General features: G+C 44.3%; 2 protein-coding genes across 4 annotated transcripts; both read left to right on the top strand.

The window, feature by feature from the left end:
- Positions 1-1423: 1423 nt before the first annotated feature.
- Positions 1424-12675, top strand: LOC127335519 (CLIP-associated protein). Of its 3 annotated transcripts, none has more exons than XM_051362185.2 (21): positions 1431-1887; positions 2582-2737; positions 2837-2899; positions 3328-3396; positions 3611-3776; positions 4723-4884; positions 5415-5512; positions 5664-5738; positions 5818-5886; positions 5969-6054; positions 6125-6242; positions 6919-7017; positions 7118-7475; positions 7656-9400; positions 9486-9584; positions 9923-10027; positions 10115-10189; positions 10283-10351; positions 10454-10522; positions 10870-10971; positions 12205-12675. In XM_051362185.2, exons 1-21 carry the CDS (start codon positions 1552-1554, stop codon positions 12361-12363), a joined length of 4278 nt encoding a protein of 1425 aa, XP_051218145.1. In that variant the 5' UTR covers positions 1431-1551; the 3' UTR covers positions 12364-12675. The 3 variants fall into 3 exon arrangements, with proteins under 3 accessions (XP_051218147.1, XP_051218145.1, XP_051218144.1); XM_051362184.2 differs by having other exon boundaries at positions 7611-9400; XM_051362187.2 differs by lacking the exons at positions 9486-9584; positions 9923-10027; positions 10115-10189; ... (2 more) ...; positions 10870-10971; positions 12205-12675 and having other exon boundaries at positions 1424-1887; positions 7606-7896.
- A 2273-nt stretch (positions 12676-14948) lies between these two features.
- Positions 14949-16517, top strand: LOC127335518 (benzyl alcohol O-benzoyltransferase). Its single transcript, XM_051362183.1, has 2 exons — positions 14949-15392; positions 15477-16517. The coding sequence occupies exons 1-2, from the start codon at positions 14949-14951 to the stop codon at positions 16395-16397; spliced, it is 1365 nt and encodes a 454-aa protein (XP_051218143.1). The 3' UTR covers positions 16398-16517.
- Positions 16518-18196: the final 1679 nt, after the last annotated feature.

Genomic DNA, 18196 nt, shown 5'->3' with positions numbered 1-18196 from the left:
TTTAGTACAACTTTATACTAAATTTGTGTCAATTAATTGAGACCGGAGGGGTACCTTTCATGGTGAAAACCCAAGGTCTGGCCTTAACTGATTGTGACTGGCAATGACCTTGTTGGAGGCATTGTTTTGAGAGCGGGGACTATCTTCAGGGTGAAAACCTAAGACCTTTGGTCGGGCGATGACGGCGCTGGTGCACCGTTCTATTCTTGGAGGCGTCGTTTTTGGAGAGTCAATATTTCAGGTGTTGTCACGGTCGTTATTTTATTCTGGAATGTTGTAGCGAGACTTTTATTTCTTAGTTTTCTTTTCTCTTTTTTAGTTGTGTGCATCCGTACTGTCACTAGGTTGTTGTGTTATTGCAGAGGCTGGATGTAATTGGTATCTTTTGATATTAACTAGGACAATGCCCACGCGTTGCTGCGGATGAACGAAATATGTTCACTTCAAAAATAGAAAACAAAAAAGAATTATTTATCAATATGCCAGAATAAACTAAACTGCAGAAGTAAATTATAAAGTATGTAAGATGACCGCATATAAAGAAGAACAAACCTAAAGATATAAGACAGACCCATGAGCTGGAGCAGGATTACTTTAGATGAAGCTCTAATAACAAATATTAGTTGGATCGTGATATTAAAATATTTTCTTGATTGAAAAAAAGGGTAAGATTTCGAAATAGTTTGGCTGAATTTCGAAATAGTTTGGCTGAAAAAAGCACATGGGACATTAGTTTTGCTAAAGGTTAGATTTGTAAATAAAAAGGAGTCAGTCAGTTAAGGCAGCGCTCGACTCAGGAGAGGATTAGTTCAGGCGTAAGCATCACACGCAGTTGGTGCGAGTAGTTGCCATTACGACGCTGCTTACGGGCGGGATGCATGCTACAGCAGCCTCATAATCCCGCGCGCGGATCATACGGATATCTAAACTCAGCCGTATTTTAGAGCTAGTACATGGTATAGTGTATCATCCATGTTCAGTCAAGTCTTGCTATTTTGTAGCGTATCGTTGATCGCGACACGAAACGACGCTTTGCTCTCAGAGTTAAATTACAGTCAATTGGAGCAAGGAGTTGACCGTACACTACTGTATATGTTCTTTTTGCATGGATTGCGACGTCTCTTGTACCGTATGCTGAAATTGCTGAAGCTACGTTTGAACAGCAGCAGCAAGGATCTCTCTCTCTCTCTCTCCTGAATTTTCTTTCGCGAGTTGAACCATTTCCCGATGTCAACAAACACGCCAAATTTGGGCGAATTTCAGCCGTGTGCTCGACCCAAAGTTTCCGTAGCGTGCTCCGCTTTTGCAGACTACGCTCGTATCCGAAGGGCATCCACGTGAAAAGTTACAAATTACGAGGGGCGTTTGTGCATAAATCCACCTAAAGCCCCAACCACCCTCAGCATCGCTGTGTGTTCGCGTCTCGCTGCGCTCGCTCTCACACTGCCCAGATCCGACCGCTCCCCGCAGCTCGCCTCGCCGCCGGCTCCCCGTGCGCCGAACCCCAGAGAGGAGACCCCACAGCGGACTCTCCTGCGCCCGCGCGCGGGAATGGAGGCGGCGCTGGAGGCGGCGCGCGCCAAGGACACCAAGGAGCGGCTGGCGGGGGTGGAGCGGCTGCACGAGGCGCTGGACGCGGCGGCGCGCCGCGGGCTCGCCCCCGCCGAGGTCACGGCGCTCGTCGACACCTGCGTGGATCTCACCAGGGACGCCAACTTCCGCGTCGCGCAGGGCGGCCTGCAGGCGCTCGCCGCCGCCGCAGTGCTCGCCGGGGACCACTTCAAGATCCACCTCAACGCCCTCGTCCCCGCAGCCGTAGAGCGGCTCGGGGACGGCAAGCAGCCCGTGCGTGAGGCCGCGCGGCAGCTGCTCATCACCCTCATGGAGGTACACGCTATCTTTTCATCTCTATTCGGGGTAATGTGTGTGCTTTGCAAGTGGGATGGAGTGGGAAATTTGGGTTAAGAGCTCCATCAGGTTAAACTACCGGATTCAGGGATTCTGTATGGGACAGGGGCACCTAGGGACGTGGCCATTGCCGAGATAAGCTGAGCTGAAGTGAAGAATCCCAAGTTCTATTTAGCGCGTCATAAAGGACTGTCAGGCGTAGTATCCAAATGAACTAGCAGCCTAGGTTCTGTCTGAATCTTGTGCTATTTAGCTCCAATACTGTTCCGAAAACCAATAACAAGGGGAGGATCCTTCTGAATTTATTCGATGAAATGAGGTTTCTTGCTTCAGGAGAGGAGATAAAAAAACTGGCTTTCAAACGAAGATTTGAACTTCTTGTATACAGCCTTTTTTTTTTTTGCTTCACTGCATTGCTCTTTTGTGGTGCCGAAGACTATGCTATGCCTACCTGTTGTGGCTCACGTAGAATATTCTTAGTGCATCGATATTAAACATATAACGGCTTTTCGCTTTTACTTGTTCTACTATGTTACCATCACTAAACAACAATTACATCTATGCACTTTCGTCCAACGCCCATCAAAGATAGATCAAGCTAAGCATGCCTGCCTTGTTCTCAAAGTTTTGGACTTGTTATCGAGTAGCCTTTCTGAATTTATCCATGTCCCAGATTGCTTCGCCAACAATCATTCTCGAGAGGGCTGGAAATTATGCATGGGCTCATAAGAGTTGGAGGGTTCGCGAAGAGTTCGTACTTACAGTGGCAACTGCAGTTGGACTTTTTGCTTCTACGGAGCTTCTCATGCAACGGGTTTTATTGTCACCTGTAAGTCTAGGCATCAAGATGATTCATTTTTCTCATACAACTTTTGTGGATATATCAGGCTTCCATTGATAGATATGCTGAGACTATCTGGCTTCACAGGTCTTGCAGTTGATGAATGACTCGAATCAAAGTGTTAGAGAAGCTGCTATATCTTGTATTGAGGTTAGCTGGCTTCATCCCATATATGCCTGCTTCCGCTGTCACTTTCATCTTTTGTCCACATGTATCCCTTCATTTTCGTGCTTTCATATTTTCCAACATTTATCTCGCTCTCCTTCTCGCAATAGTTCCGTACCATATTTACAAGCTGGATAGGCTGAACCTTTCCTATACAAGTAAATGTACTCGAACAATTAACTTAGTTCCAATGCCTGCTACTTCTAGTTACTTTTTGTTATTCACCTGCACTGAGTTTCACGTGTTTTATGCATGACCTTTTTTCTAAAAATAATAGTAGTTTATCCCATGCTTCTGAACTCTTGTTTTAACTAGCAGCAATTTGGCGATATTGACTAACTGTAGACTGTACCTGCTATCTATGCTATGTGAAAATTATATGGTGATCGTAATGTCACTGTTTGCGATTACAGGAAATGTACAAGAACATGGGATCTCAGTTTCATGAAGAGTTGCAGCGCCATAATCTGCCTCCATACATGGTACTGTGTTTGGTCCTTAGATTGTTTCTCTGCACCTGTCCTTACTTGGTAGAAGCTTCTTTTTTAATACTACTCTACCACTCTTACTACATGTGGGTATTTTGGACTGGAGTCTGGTACAAATTCATACGATTGAACTTATGTGTCCATGCTTTAAAGGTCTGGAAAGCTAAACCTGGATTGCCCTAATTTGTGTACTGTCCAATGCCTGCAGCTAAAAGAAATAAATTCAAGATTGAATAGAATAGAACCCAAGGTTCCCCCATCTGATGGTGCTGCAACACAATATAAGGTTGCTGAATCTAGATCACTTAGTGTTAACCCGAAAAGAGGCAGTCCAAAGACGAAAAGCACAACGAGGGAAAGCACGCTATTTGGAGGTAAGCTCTACATTTCCCGTCAGAAGTTCAAACATGAGCATTTGAATATATTTCCATTTGAACGATGGTTTCAACCTAGGACATTACTGATTTCTAACTGCAATAGTTCAAGAAAAATCTGTGTAATGTTTTTGGGTGGACATTTGCAAATGCCCAGATTCTTCTACCAACTCATGATAATATGATGGACCCAGCAATAAAGGGGACCCATTTTCCAAACAGAACTAATCAGCATTGCGGCACCCATATATCTTGTTCTTGCCTGTCCCCGCCGCTTATGTCAAGAACCCTTGAAACCACATATTCAACCCCCCTTAAATATATTGAAGCTGTTTACAAGAGGTCCTAATCAAAATTTTCATGCTCTGACCGCTTAGGTGGGCTGTTGACCATGCTCTTTACCAATTTAAAATGGGATCGTTTAGAAATATAGATCTTATTGAGTATAAGTGTTTCAGAGATACCTGATTAGATGAGTTCTGAGGCCTCTAAAAAAAAGATGAGTTCTGAGGCAAAATAGGATATTTTTTCTGATACTTGACTGGATGAGCTTGAGTTCAAACAGGTATTGTTCCAATCTATAGGTATGATTCATTAAGTTATCTTTGGTAAGCAAAACGTTTATAAATTCATGATCTGAAGGCAATCATGAATGTTAAAACATTTGAAGATCCATTTCATGTATTGAGATATATGTTTTTTATTCAGATCAAGTACTCCTATACTCATTTCTTCATTTAGTATCTTCTTACATTTTCTCAGTTTGTAAGCCAGACACTCATTTGAGCTGTGTTCCCTGAAAGTTCTTTTGAGTATTTGACCTATCGAGCCGTCACAAGGAATTGTTATTTTCTCACAAGTCAATGTCCTTCTAGTGATTTTGCTAGTTGCCACTTGCTACACATGCAACATATTTCTCCACTGTATTTTGACGTGTTATTTACAGGTGACTCGGATATAACAGAAAAACCAGTCGAAGCAATAAGAGTTCACTCAGAGAAAGAATTACTTCGTGAGTTTGAGAAGATCGCAGCTACTCTTGTTCCAGAAAAGGACTGGTCAGTTCGTATTGCTGCCATGCAAAGGATTGAAGCCTTGATCTATGGAGGTTGATGTCCACACCTATATCCTATATTTCTAAAGAAAGCTCTATGCAATTATGCTAGGCTATAAGTCCTCTGTAGCAAAGGTTTTGCAGCAAGTCTTAACTGCGCAACTTTCTGCATGTTTTCTCTAATCAGAAAGGGACCTTCATTGGTAGAACTTATGACTTGGAGTCTAGAATGGAAACATTTCCCCTTATTCACTGATAACTATGTCGGCCATACCGATTCAAGCTCTTGAAGTATTTGGTGAAGTGAAATAGACAGGAGTTCCATCTTTATAAAATCTGTGGACTATCCTTTATTGTAAACAGACTTTCGTGTAGTAAATATCCTATTGCATGCTCTTGGGTGTTGACTCCAAACGGAAAAATTGTATCATAGTCCAGTGACGACTTAATATGCAGCTAGGGGATAGTTGGGAAATTTGTCAATCTAAACCTCTTTTACAATGGGCAGCAACACTGCTGTCATTCATTGCTGTTATGTTGCTGAATGCTTATAGCTTTAAAATCTTCTATTTCTATGTTTCCAGGCGCTATTGATTACCCGTCGTTTCTTGTGCTCTTGAAGCAGATGGTTCCTCCATTGTCCACCCAGCTAGCCGATCGACGGTCTACCATTGTAAAGCAGGTATTCACCCATTTATCCTTCTTTTGACAAATATGTTTTTATGGGAAACCTCACTGATAAATATAGAATCGATTTTTTTCTAACAGTTGAATACTTGACCACATGAATGTGTTCAAATTGAACGCTTACTAACTCTCTCCTTTATGCCCAGGCTTGCCATCTACTTAATGTGCTATCCAAAGAACTCCTTGGTGACTTTGAGCCATGTGCTGAACAATTTATTCCAGTAAGCTATCCTAGCAGGTTACTTTTCTAGTTTACCTTATATTATTTCGATGCATTCAAATTATTTGTGGAACTTTCAGATGCTTTTTAAGCTTGTTGTCATAACTGTGCTTGTCATTGCTGAATCTGCAGACACCTGCATAAAAACTGTGAGTGAGTTCTATTTCAATACATTTTCATTTCATTGCTGACATTTGTTTAATCTTTTGCTGATATGGGAATATCTTGCAGATCCTACGAAACTGCAAGGTTGCACGAGTTCTTCCTCGTGTAGCTGACACAGCTAAGAATGACCGAAGTGCAGTTCTCCGTGCTAGGTATGTGTGTTCACACTGTCCAGTGTCTATGTTTCTTCAATCTACCCAAGCTTACATTCTACTTTACCAGGTGCTGTGAATATGCTCTTCTAATATTGGAGTATTGGGCTGATGCCCCGGAAATACAGCGATCGGCTGATCTATACGAAGATCTAATAAAGTGCTGTGTAGCAGATGCAATGAGTGAGGTATGATCTGTTTGCTGCTCTGTGGTTCATTTAGTTTGTTTTATTTGAAATCAGGAGGTTGAATAAATTGTTCAATATTTCACACTACCAGACACACAGTTAATGCGTGTATGGTATGCTAGTGTCTTCACAATTGAAGGGTCCGGCCACGGTTCCATTCCATTGAAAGGAAACCAAACAAAATGTTACTTTTCTATAGCTCCAAAAACAAAACAACAAAATTTGTGCACTCAAACTGCCATCCTGATCTGATACTCACTGGGGCCCTGAATCAACCATTACACTTTAACCTAGCCGCAACTGACTGCCACCAGAATTGCAGAGATGATTGATGTTGCATTGCTGAAACAGAATCTATTGGTGTTATTTTGCGGACTCTTTGTAAATATACACATGAGCAATGAATCCATTTGGAAATATGTTAGCTTATTCGGCATGAAAATGAAGAAGATAGGTTTGCTTAGAAACCAGTTAAATTATGAGGTAGAGGATTAATAATGTGGTAAATGGCAAGTCTATATTTTGTGTTCAAGCTTTATATTGGTATATGATCTTGTACCTGCTTATGATGGACAAAATTGTTAAACGTAAAATAGCCTGCTGGTATGGTGAGGTCATTTTGGTTCTGTCCACATTCATTCTGATTAATTTTCTGTTCCATGCACTTTGCAACTAGGTCCGTGCAACTGCAAGAACTTGCTATAGATTATTCACAAAGACATGGCCTGAACGCTCACGCCGTCTTTTTATGTTATTCGATCCTGCTATACAGAGGGTACGCCATACTGCTTTCCTTTTGTGTTTTTTCTCCCCTTACAGAATTTTTGTAAGATTAAACATCCTGGATTGTAATGTGCAATTAACAACCATTGCAGACGATAAATGATGAGGATGGCGTGCACAAACGTTACGCTTCTCCCTCACTACGTGAGAGGGTTGTGCAGCCTTCTCGTGCTTCATCTCATGCAGGAGGCACACATATGCCAGGATATGCCACTTCAGCTATTGTTGCAATGGACAAGAGTGCAGCTATTTCTTCAGATTCATCTCTTTCATCGAACAATCTTCGTTTATCGCACTCAAAGACAACCAGCAGAATTTCTGAAAGAAGCCTAGAAAGTGTGCTTAACTCTAGCAAAGAGAAGGTTTCTGCCATTGAAAGTCTGCTTAAAGGTGCAAGCATATCAGATAGGCAAAATCTCTCGGTTGCACGCTCAACAAGCTTGGACCTTGGTATGCTTTAATTCACTTAGTCATAAATTGCTTTTAAGAATTTGAATACTCTTTTTATAATGTATTTCTTAACTCATTTCTAATAATATATGATATTAGCAATCCAGTTTCTTATTTTTTGTAATCCTAGTGCAGGGGTTGATCCTCCATCATCTCGTGATCCTCCTGTTCCTCTTGCAGCACCAGCTTCAAATCATCTATCCTTGCAGAACTCTACATTCTTGGATTCAACCATTCCTAGCGTTGCGCGAAATGGAGGTTCCCGTTTACTGGATACAATGACAACACAGTTGGCTACCAGAGAGCGATCAAGATCACCATATTTGAGTAACCTGCCATCCGAGTCCATGACAGGCTTATCGCTACCTTATGTGAGAAGATCTACGGAGAGGCTACAAGATTTTGGCCGCATGGATGAGAGTAATGATACCCGATCAACTAGGCGATATCCTCAAATGCACACCGAGAAAAACTATGTTGATATGCCTTATAGGGATGCACCCGCTCACAGAGATTCACATAATAGCAATGTCCCGAATTTCCAGAGACCTCTTCTAAGAAAGCAGGTAATATCAAGGGCTTCTGGAAGTGGCAGACACAGTTTTGATGATAGCCAAGCACCATCTAGTGATGTGTCTAGATATACAGACACTCTGGTATCTCTGCATGATGCACTTTCTGAGGGTCTGAATCCTAGCTCGGACTGGATAGCAAAAGTCTCAGCTTTTGATTTTATTCGGAATATAGTTCAACAAGGTCTGAAAGGTGTGCAAGAAATTAGTCAGAATTTTGAAAAGGTCATGAAGCTGTTTTTCCGTCATATGGACGATCCTCATCATAAGGTAGCACAAGCGGCCTTTTCTGCACTTGCAGAGATTATTCCAGCTTGCAAGAAGCCATTTGAGAGTTACGTCGAAAGGATTTTGCCACATGTTTTTTCCCGCCTTATTGATCCAAAAGAGTTGGTAAAAAAACCATGTTCGTTGACGTTGGAGATTGTTGGTCGGATATATGCTGTTGATATGTTGCTACCTGCCCTAGTACGCTCGCTAGATGAACAGAGGTCCCCAAAGGCAAAACTGGCTGTTATTGAATTTGCAAACAAATCGTTCGGCAGGTACACTGTAGATTCTGAAGGTTATAGTAACAGCGGCTTCCTTAAGCTATGGCTTTCCAAATTGGCACCTTTAGTAAATGAAAAGAATGCAAAATTGAAGGAGGCATCTATTTCTGGTATCATATCTGTGTATTCTCAGTTTGATTCTACAGCAGTGCTAAATTTTATATTAAGCTTGTCAGTTGAAGAGCAAAACCTATTGAGGCGTGCCTTGAAGCAAAAAACACCTCGTATTGAGGTTGATCTGGTTAACTACTTACAGAGCAAGAAAGAACGGCCCCGTCCTAAATCTTACGACCAAGCAGATTTTGGAACTTCTTCCGAAGATGGTTATGCACAGACAGTGAAGAACAGCTATCCTTTTGGGCGGTATTCTTCTGGTTCACCTGATACTGAAGGGGCAAAGAAGACAAATACAGTGCAAGAGTCCACACTGCATAACGTCTCTATGGGTCGAACAACTTCTGATATGAGCGTAGATACTAATCAAAGCTCGGATCTGGCTGCAGGAACTGAAGTTCTTTTATCTAGAAGTAGAGAATCAAAGAAGAATACTAGCTCAGTTGTGGTAGACAAACGTTCTTGGACAAACTATCCTGAAAAAACTGATGCCTCCTTAGATGGCGAAACTCCTCTGAGCACTCCTCGGTTAGACTTCACCCAACTCCGCAATCCTGATGGGCATAATGCCATTAGTTTAACTACTGTAAAAAACGTTCAAGATGGAGATTTGGTTGTAAACCTTAGTTCTATAAAGACCAGCCTTCATGCTGACAACGGCTTGAGCATACCACAACTTCTCCATCAGGTACTAATGAAAAATCCTTTCACTTTATTGTGCTTCCCTAAATCTTTGTCAAGTGCTTTATCTCTTTTCCTAACTTTTTTTTTAGATAAGCACCGACAGTGAAGTATCGAGTTTGGAAAAGAATACATCATTGCAACAGTTGATTAAAGCTTCTCTTTCTAATGACAGCTCCATTTGGTCAAAGGTTTGCAACCTGATTTCCTTTCAAACAACTGTATTGATTTCATATACCCACACAATGATAAAAAGGTTTAAGAAAAAATATATAAGAAAAGGTAACATAATATGCCCCTGTGCATTTGCATCTCACAGAGAATGCCACAGATAACTAAAATCAGTTGAAGTGCAACCATGCCATTCAAATACTCATTCAAGTTTGCTGGGGATTTAGCAAATTGTGCTTTGTAAAAGTGAAAGTGAAATTCATTTATAACTGAGTACTTATAATTACAATACATACTAAGCTAAATCTGAGCAGTTTCAACTGTTTGCACGCTAATTGAAGCCTTTGATTTTCAACAGTACTTCAATCAAATATTAACAGCTGTACTTGAGGTGCTGGCTGACTCCGACTTGTCTACTAGGGAGCTTGCTGTATCTTTAATTGGCGAGATGCTCAACAATCAGGTCCGTTGTTGAAAGTTTATGCACTTGAAGATTAGTTTAATTAATCATCTCCTTTTTTTTTACTAGTAATGATTATTTTGCTTGCAGAAAGATGCTATGGAAGAATCAATTGAGATTGTTCTTGAAAAACTCCTGCATGTGACCAAAGATATGGTGGCAAAGGTATTCCTGCCTTTCTTTTTTTCCTTGTTAGAAAGTTTCGACTTATTCTCGGTTCTTTTTTGTGTTAACTTAATGTTTTTTGTGGCTATGCAGATTTCTGATGAAGCAAACCGATGCATAAATGTTCTGTTGTCAAAATATGACCATTTCAGATGTCTTTCTGTATGTACCAATCTTTTCTCTTATATATCAGTGTTAATTTTGTTTCTGCTAGGTGTAAGTGTGTAACTAAATTTACTTCCATGGTCTTTCGTTCTAATGCAGGTTGTAGTACCTCTTTTGGTCAGTGATGATGAAAAGACGCTTGTTGTATCTATCAACTGTTTGACAAAGGTATCTCATATAGAGTTCTAAAAGTCTGCCATAGTGGGCAGCAGTACTACATGTGAACATGTTTGAGAATCTAGTTCCATTCTTTATTTAGTGTTTCTGGCCTATCAGAAACAACTAAACAAGGAATTGAACATATCTTGAACAACCAGTTTTTTTTTCTTGAGGCGTTTCATTTCATTGAAAAGATAGAGTTTGTTTACATGCCTCCTAGGAGGTACACATTATACAGTGTATAGAAGCTAATTCACATCCCAACTTGTCGGCAAGATATCTCTTAGGCCTTTAGCCCCTGCTGTAGCCCTAAACAACCAGTTTTGACTGCTAATATCTTCTGGTAATCTTCGCAGCTCGTTGCACACTTTTCTCAGGAGGAGTTGATGAATCAATTGCCTACATTTTTGCCAGCACTCTTTGATGCTTTTAGTAACCAAAGTCCAGATGTTCGAAAGGTGGGTACGAATGTACTGTAGATATTATCATGGCGTATTTCCTGCTATAGATATTCATTGGTTTAATACCTCTCAAGTTTGAATTTTGTATTTTGTATTATCATGAAGCTATGATGGTTATGATTTTTTAATGAGTACATGTCATGTACCTTCCACATAATATGTTAACTACCATTGGGAGGATGGCCAGGTTGTTAGGGGTGAAGGCATTGAGATGATGAAATGGGGAGGGGACTCAGTGAATAGATAGACTAAATATTCTTAGTGTGCTAGTTGTGTCAAGAGATGATGAAGAAGGGGGGGGGGGGGGGACAAGAATTATTAAGTACAAACCTGATGCTAGCTCAACTAACTAATGCAGCACTATCTCAGACAACTCCGGCTCGCTGCCCCTTGTGCAGCCTGCCGGCTGTAGGCCCATGGTCCACACTCCTAGTAGTATGCCTAGCAGCATGCCTCGCGGAAGCTATGGCTCATGATCCAACTTTGTTCAGCCTGTGGGTAGAGTAGGAACAGGAAAAGAACGGACAAGTGGAACGGAATCCTGTCATTTTGCTAAAAATTAAGTTCATTAGGGATGATACTTCCAGGTTCTTTTTCCATATGGTTCCTTAGTATGAAGTCACATCCAGGTTTCTTTTCCATATGGTTCCTGGGTTTGAAGTCACTTACATGATCCAACTGGAATCCATTAGTGATCTATGATCTGTTCTGCTGATCTGGATCAAGAAAAGTCATAGTTCATGAATTTAGGTTGCCAAAGTGAACTTAGCATGAAACTTATTCTGGATAAAATGTTTTATTCCCTATCCATTACAATACATGATGTACCTCCACTTTCTACCTAGTTGGTTTGTATGTCCATGTGTTTAGGTTATCATTGATTATTAGCACCATATTTAGTTAGCTCACCATTATTTGGATTCAGATCTTAAATCGTTGACAACCAAAATCTCCTTATGTAGTTACTGTTTAGCTTACAATCTTAGAAATTTTCTCATAGTACCTTGTATTAGAATAATCAATTTCCTATAATTGTTGCAACTTTGTTTTTCTGATTAATTGCGTTGCTTTAAGCGTAAAGAGTATACAACTCTTTAAATTTGTTATGATCCCTAGGTGGTGAATCTCTTAGCACCTCATGGCCTGCAATTGCGGACTGGCATTTCATCTGCTTTTGAATGCGTTCCTTATGCTCTTGTTGATATCTGATATTATTTACACATTTTTTAGACTGTTGTATTCTGCTTGGTGGATATCTACATCATTCTCGGGAAATCATTTGTTCCCTATCTGGAAGGGCTTAGCAGCACCCAGCTCCGCCTAGTAACCATCTACGCAAACCGGATTTCGCAGGCAAGGTCTGGTGCGCCAATTGACGCTAACCAATGAGCTGTAACATTCTTATTTCTGTCCAGCATGCATATTTGGTTGGTAGGTAGGGGGTGAGATTTTTGGGGGGTTTCGTTTGTTTGTTTGTGTATGTGTATAGTATAAACAAGCGCTTCCCTTGTTGTATTGGAAGTTCCCGGCTTTCGTTCTTTGTGTGATTATGTATTCTCTTTTCTTTGTTTGGTTAGCATGGGGAGAGTGAGTATTAACGAGTGTGTTGTCTTCAGTTGTACAAGTTAGTTACACTGTAAAGAGAAAGGAAATGTAACTTAATGGAGTATCGGTGTGCAAGTTCTCCCAGGCCATTGTTCATTTCCCGATGGTGGAATTATTTGTCCTGAATTCTCAGTTCTGGACTTTTTTTGAGTTTGGATTCACTCTAGAAGGGCACACCACGTTTGTGGTCCACATGCATTTTTCTTGTAGAATCAGATCTTTAATATTGCTCAGTACTATTGGTTACAATCAACGGTAAGCAGAGCTGTCTTCCACACGTTCTGGAAAAGAGTGTGGCAACATATCGTTCAACTGCCCAAGTCTTGTGAGTAGACTGAACATGTCTAATCAGGAGCTTAACCTGATGGACCAAACAGACAAGTCCATCTCTCAATACCTCGGTCAAAAAAACAAGTCCCTTGCAAAAGCATGAGCTTAGCTTTATTGACCAAAACAGGCGACAAAATGCTGGACCAGCGCCTCAGGGTGCGACTAGACCCACATCTTCAGATAGATCGACAGATCGTCCATCTTCGCCACTTCGATGATAGCACCGGGGATTTCCACGCGCGAACGTTCCTTTCTCGGTGGATAGGAAACGGGTTCGCGACGGTGTCGCCAGTCCGTGACGGGAAGCGGTCGGACTCGGAGCTAGCCCCGCCTGCAACTTTGAAAAGGCGGTAGCACTACTTCGTGCTGGCGCAGGCGATGACTGACTGATGCAATGCAAATGCTCCAGAGTCTGAAAGTGCGTGATTCCCCAGAGTTGTTCACGTCAACAAAAAAGATTCCCTGGAATTCATTCATTTCTTCGAGGATGTGAACTTGTTCGCATCTGAATGGTGTTGCTTGTACGTTCCTGTGCACGGACACATTGTATGCAAGTTCACACACCTATATCACCAGCAGACTCTGCGTGACAAAAGAATATAATAAAAACGAAAATAGTCTCGCTAATCCACGGTTGACCGAGAATATGTCAAGTTTCACCATTGATCCGATGTTAAGATCCATGAAAAACTTTCTCAAAAAAATAAAGATCCATGAAAAATGCAACTTTTTCAAACTATGTGAAAATAACCAAGTATATAGAAAAAAGTATCATGATAGTATTTGAACTATCATGAACTGCACTCTTACTGCAGTGTACGTGAGATATTTGTAGATGACATTTACACAAGTATACACAAGGCCTCCTCAACACCGCGAATCCGGAGTTGAGCTAAAAATTCCTCCTTTGCGGTAACATTTATATTGACTGTCCAGTACTCCCTTCGTTCCAAATTGCTCTGCATGCTTGCTTTGGTCGGTTCTATGACCATAAAAGATACACCACGGAGACTGCCCACTCGACCTTCCGTAGCGACGTGCGAGGCGACCGTGTCATCCGATGATCTTACTGAGCAGAGAACTTCCACATTGAAGTGCACCTCGAGCATGTTGTGAAGCGACCTATCAAACACCGTCTTTCTTAATCGATTTGCACTTCCACCATGTCATCAAATGTTTTTTTTGTAGATCTAGGTTGTACATTAATACTCCATCCGTCCATAAATTCATGGTCTATCCACCGTGGATAGATTCATGGTCTATCCACCGGCCGGTTTTCTATGACTCAACACCGGCTTCGGCTTTATCTACCAGGAATGATGAGCTTTATGTGCAAGGCCGCAAGTGCAATGATAAATCAGATGATCTAAGAACGTGAAACGCTTAACACGCATCCCGGCCGAGAAATCACACCGTAGTAAGCGACCACAAAACGTACACACAAGTCATGACGACTCAACCGCAGGTTTGGCAATAAAGTTTTTTTAAAACTGAAGTTTATAAGATCATAGTAGTATTTAAGCAAGTGTCCAGGCTAGCAATATTTCAGCTTTTGAAAAAGAGGTCCAGAGTTGTTTCTCCAATGCTTTTAAAAATAGCATGTTTTGAGAGATCCTGAAGTAGTAAGAAGTAACACCTAGTCACAGTCAAACCCATTAAAGTATTTGAAATTGTGATATTTCCATTTTGAGAGTGAATTTTGTATTTAACGCATGAATGTGGGTGTTTTCATCACCGTCCATTTATTTCTCGAGATTCGTGCTCACTATGGTAGATGAAAACATTACTTTCTCTCTTCCTTTTTTATCAGAATCTCAAAACATAAATATCCACGCCCATATATAAGTAGAAAAGTAGCCAGAGTTCTTGAGAGTATAATTAGGACTCCACAACTATCCAGCTGCTATATATATGAACGCCAACACGCACACAGATGCATCGATCTGAAACGATCGACTACAATCGAGTGTCGCCACTCCACATTCAGGATCAACTAAATTAACGCGGCAGCCTCAGAACCGAGTGCTTCTCAATCTAGTATGGCCGCCTCGTCTCTGGCTTTCGTGTCGCGCCGTGGCGAGCCCGAGCTGGTCGCGCCGGCCGGGCCGACGCCGCGCGAGCTCAAGCGTCTCTCCGACCTCGACGACCAGGAGAGCCTCCGGTTCTACCGCTCCGTCATCTACTTCTACCGGAGCCACCCGTCGCGCTCGGGCTTGGACCCGGCCAGGGTCATTCGTCACGGGCTGGCCGCGGCGCTCCTGCACTATTACCCCATCGCCGGCCGGCTCCGCGAGCTTCCCGGCAGGAAGCTCGTGGTGGACTGCACCGGCGAGGGCGTGTGGTTCGTCGAGGCCGACGCGGACGTCGCGTTGGACGAGTTCGGCGACACGCTGTGCCCGCCGGTCCCTTGCGCCGGAGAGCTCCTGTGCTTGCCCGAGAGCAACTCCGCCGTCGTCGTCAACCGGCCTCTGCTCTACGTTCAGGTAATTAGGCATGCACATATGCTTTTCGATTGTTTATTATGTACTTCATGCCGCTGACATGCACATGTGCATGATGGCGTGAAGGTGACGAGGTTGAGGTGCGGAGGCTTCGTGTTCGGCATCCAGGTGTGCCACAGCCTGGTCGACGCGCCGGGAATCACGCAGTTCTTGCAAGCCGTCGGAGAGCTCGCCGGCGGCATGGAGGCGCCCAGCGTGCGCCCGGTGTGGGCGAGGGAGCTGCTCGACGCGCGCGACCCTCCGTGTCCCAATTACCAGCACCCCGAGTACGAGCTCGTGGCCAACGCGGCCAACGACAAGCTCCGCCCGGGTGACAAGCTCGTGCACCGGGCGTTCCTCTTCGGCCCCGAGGAGATCGCCACGCTCAGAGAGCAACTCCCGCCACGGATGAGGGCCCGGTGCTCCCGGTTCCTGCTGCTGTCGGCGTTCGCGTGGCGCTGCCGGACGGCCGCGCTCGGGTACGAGCCCGACGACGAGGTGCGGTTCATGTTCGTGATGAACGCCCGCGGGAAGCGCGACCGCCCGCTCCCGGAGGGGTTCTACGGGAACGCGCTCACCTTCGGCGTGGCAAGGACAACGGCCGGCGAGCTCTGCTCAGCGCCGTTGGGCCGCACCGTGGAGCTGATCGTGGCGGCGAGGGCTCGGATCGCCGCCGACGACTACGCGCAGTCGGTCGCGGACGCACTGGTGCTGCGCGGGCGGCCGCGGTTCACGACGGCGCGAACGTATCTGGTGACAGACCTGACCAAGTCGAACCTTCACGAGGTGGACCTCGGGTGGGGGATGCCGGTGTACGGCGGGCCGGCCACGACGACGCTGGCCACGTTTCACATTCCCGCGACGGGCGGCGGGATCACCGTGCCCATGTGCTTACCACCATGGGCCATGGAGAGGTTTGCGGCCAATGTGTGCGCGGGGCTCTCGCCGGCTTCTTCGCGCCGTGGACGTTCCAGTAGCGTGGAGTCGGCTATACGGTCCAATTTGTAGCCGTTTAGCTCGGTGCCAGCGTTCCCATTTAGAGCCTGTTCATGCAACATTGGAATTACTTCTGCAGGGCTAGTCTACTTTCTCCTGGGGGCTTTCCAAGCATAATCTGGATTCAAATAAGCTTATGCGCCTAGCTCTCCGTTAACCGAGAATTTTCTTAATTCTCCGTCGATGGATCTCATCTACGGTTCCAGGATTGAGGATTTTTTTTTTTGAACAAGGTAGGGTCCAAAGACCCTAGAAGCTGCTAGTATTAAACAGGCGGTGGGTATAAATTGCAGAAAAACCCCTACAGGTTAGGGCAATCCTGGATAAGGACCAAACTTTTACAGAGAAGACCCTCAAAAATAATTGAAAAACGCGACCAGGTCCTTGCTCTGCACCGCAGAAGAGAAACGCCGCTGAGTTGCTCCGCCAGAGAACGAACGCCAGCGCCGAGGACGAAACGCTTGGTCCGGCGTCGTGGCGGAAGCAGTAGCTCTTCCCATTGGATTTCTTGGTCGTTGGGAAGTCAGATCTCCAGGAGAAGGGCCGCCAATCGGCCATATGATGCAGGGGCAGGGCATCGCCGACATAAGTCCCCCCCACTTCATCAGCAACAGCAACGGTGAAGAAGACGCAGCTCCACAGCACCTCTTGGGCAGCCTCTGGCTCCGATAGGCGTTAGGCGGCGAATCGGCAGCTTCTCCTTCCTCGCCACCACGGCAGGTCAGGGAGAAGCCGAGCCGATGGCCAGCCACCACCACTCGAATCATGAGCAGGTAAGACCTCCTAGATGATGCAGAAGAACTGGCGGCGGCGCATGTGCGCTCCTCCTCGCCTCCACGGCCGGCCAGGAGCTTGTCGACGACGCCTTTCTCCGACGGGCGCACGCTTTCCCCCTCGCCGCCAAGGCCGGCCAGGAAAGGACGTCGCCCGCCGCTTCCGCACTTCCTCAGGTGGTACTCCGCCACTTCGTTATTGAAGGAAGCGCCAGCCTCTTCCATCCCTCTCCCCTCCGACCACCGGAGAAGAAGAAGAAGGAGAAAGGACCCTAGAATAGCCAAGATCCAGGCGGCCAGATCTCGACCTCCGCCTCCACTACTGGGCATAGAGCCCCCTACCGGCAAACTGCCACAAGCCCTAGCTAAACTACCTACTCCGGCGCCTCTCCTCCGCCCATCTCCACCGGCGACGCCGGCGAGATGGGCTTCGGATCGGCCCGGCACCGACGAGCGAACCCTGAGGTACTGTAGATGAGTGAGAGGGCGAGGGGGGAATGAGCGCTCCTAGGATTGAGGATTCCACCGAGAGCCAACCGCTCCTCATGTCGCTAGCTCGCGAAGACCCAATCCCCCTCGCTCCATGCATGACTACAAAGCCCAACAACAAGCTCAATAATATACAACTACAAGCCCAGCTACAAGTTAACAGAAATTATATATCAAATTTAAAAATTTGACACATATATGCAAATAAACGTAGAGGTGTAATTGCACATATATTCGTAGAGTAATTACATATAAAAACATTATAGGCGTAATTGTACATATGCACAATTACACATCTATGTGTAATTATGTATAATAGTTTTTATAGACGCAATTGAACATATCTATCGATATATTAAAGCAATATACAAATTCAAGGCTCCTCAGCAACTCAGGTACTGTTCATGCGATGAACAGTAGCGCGGCAAGCAGTAACTCGCGTGAACAGCGTGCAGCGATGAAATAATACCCTTTCAACGGTAATTTTCAGAGGTATTTTCTTTATCTATAGATCTAACATATTAAGCTAAACCATTTCACGGCCTCACA

This window comes from Lolium perenne, chromosome 2 (assembly GCF_019359855.2).
Source record: "Lolium perenne isolate Kyuss_39 chromosome 2, Kyuss_2.0, whole genome shotgun sequence".
Taxonomy (NCBI): domain Eukaryota; kingdom Viridiplantae; phylum Streptophyta; class Magnoliopsida; order Poales; family Poaceae; genus Lolium; species Lolium perenne.
This window is presented reverse-complemented; position numbering and strand designations above follow the sequence as displayed.

Excerpts from the sequence above, each read along its gene's own strand:
- LOC127335519 (XM_051362184.2), top strand. The coding sequence starts at position 1,552 with ATGGAGGCGGCGCTGGAGGCGGCGCGCGCCAAGGACACCAAGGAGCGG. Across the intron at positions 3,397-3,610 it reads ATAATCTGCCTCCATACATG|CTAAAAGAAATAAATTCAAG; the intron begins GTACTGTGTTTG and ends CAATGCCTGCAG. Across the intron at positions 7,018-7,117 it reads TCGATCCTGCTATACAGAGG|ACGATAAATGATGAGGATGG; the intron begins GTACGCCATACT and ends CAACCATTGCAG.
- LOC127335518 (XM_051362183.1), top strand. The coding sequence starts at position 14,949 with ATGGCCGCCTCGTCTCTGGCTTTCGTGTCGCGCCGTGGCGAGCCCGAG. Across the intron at positions 15,393-15,476 it reads GGCCTCTGCTCTACGTTCAG|GTGACGAGGTTGAGGTGCGG; the intron begins GTAATTAGGCAT and ends GATGGCGTGAAG.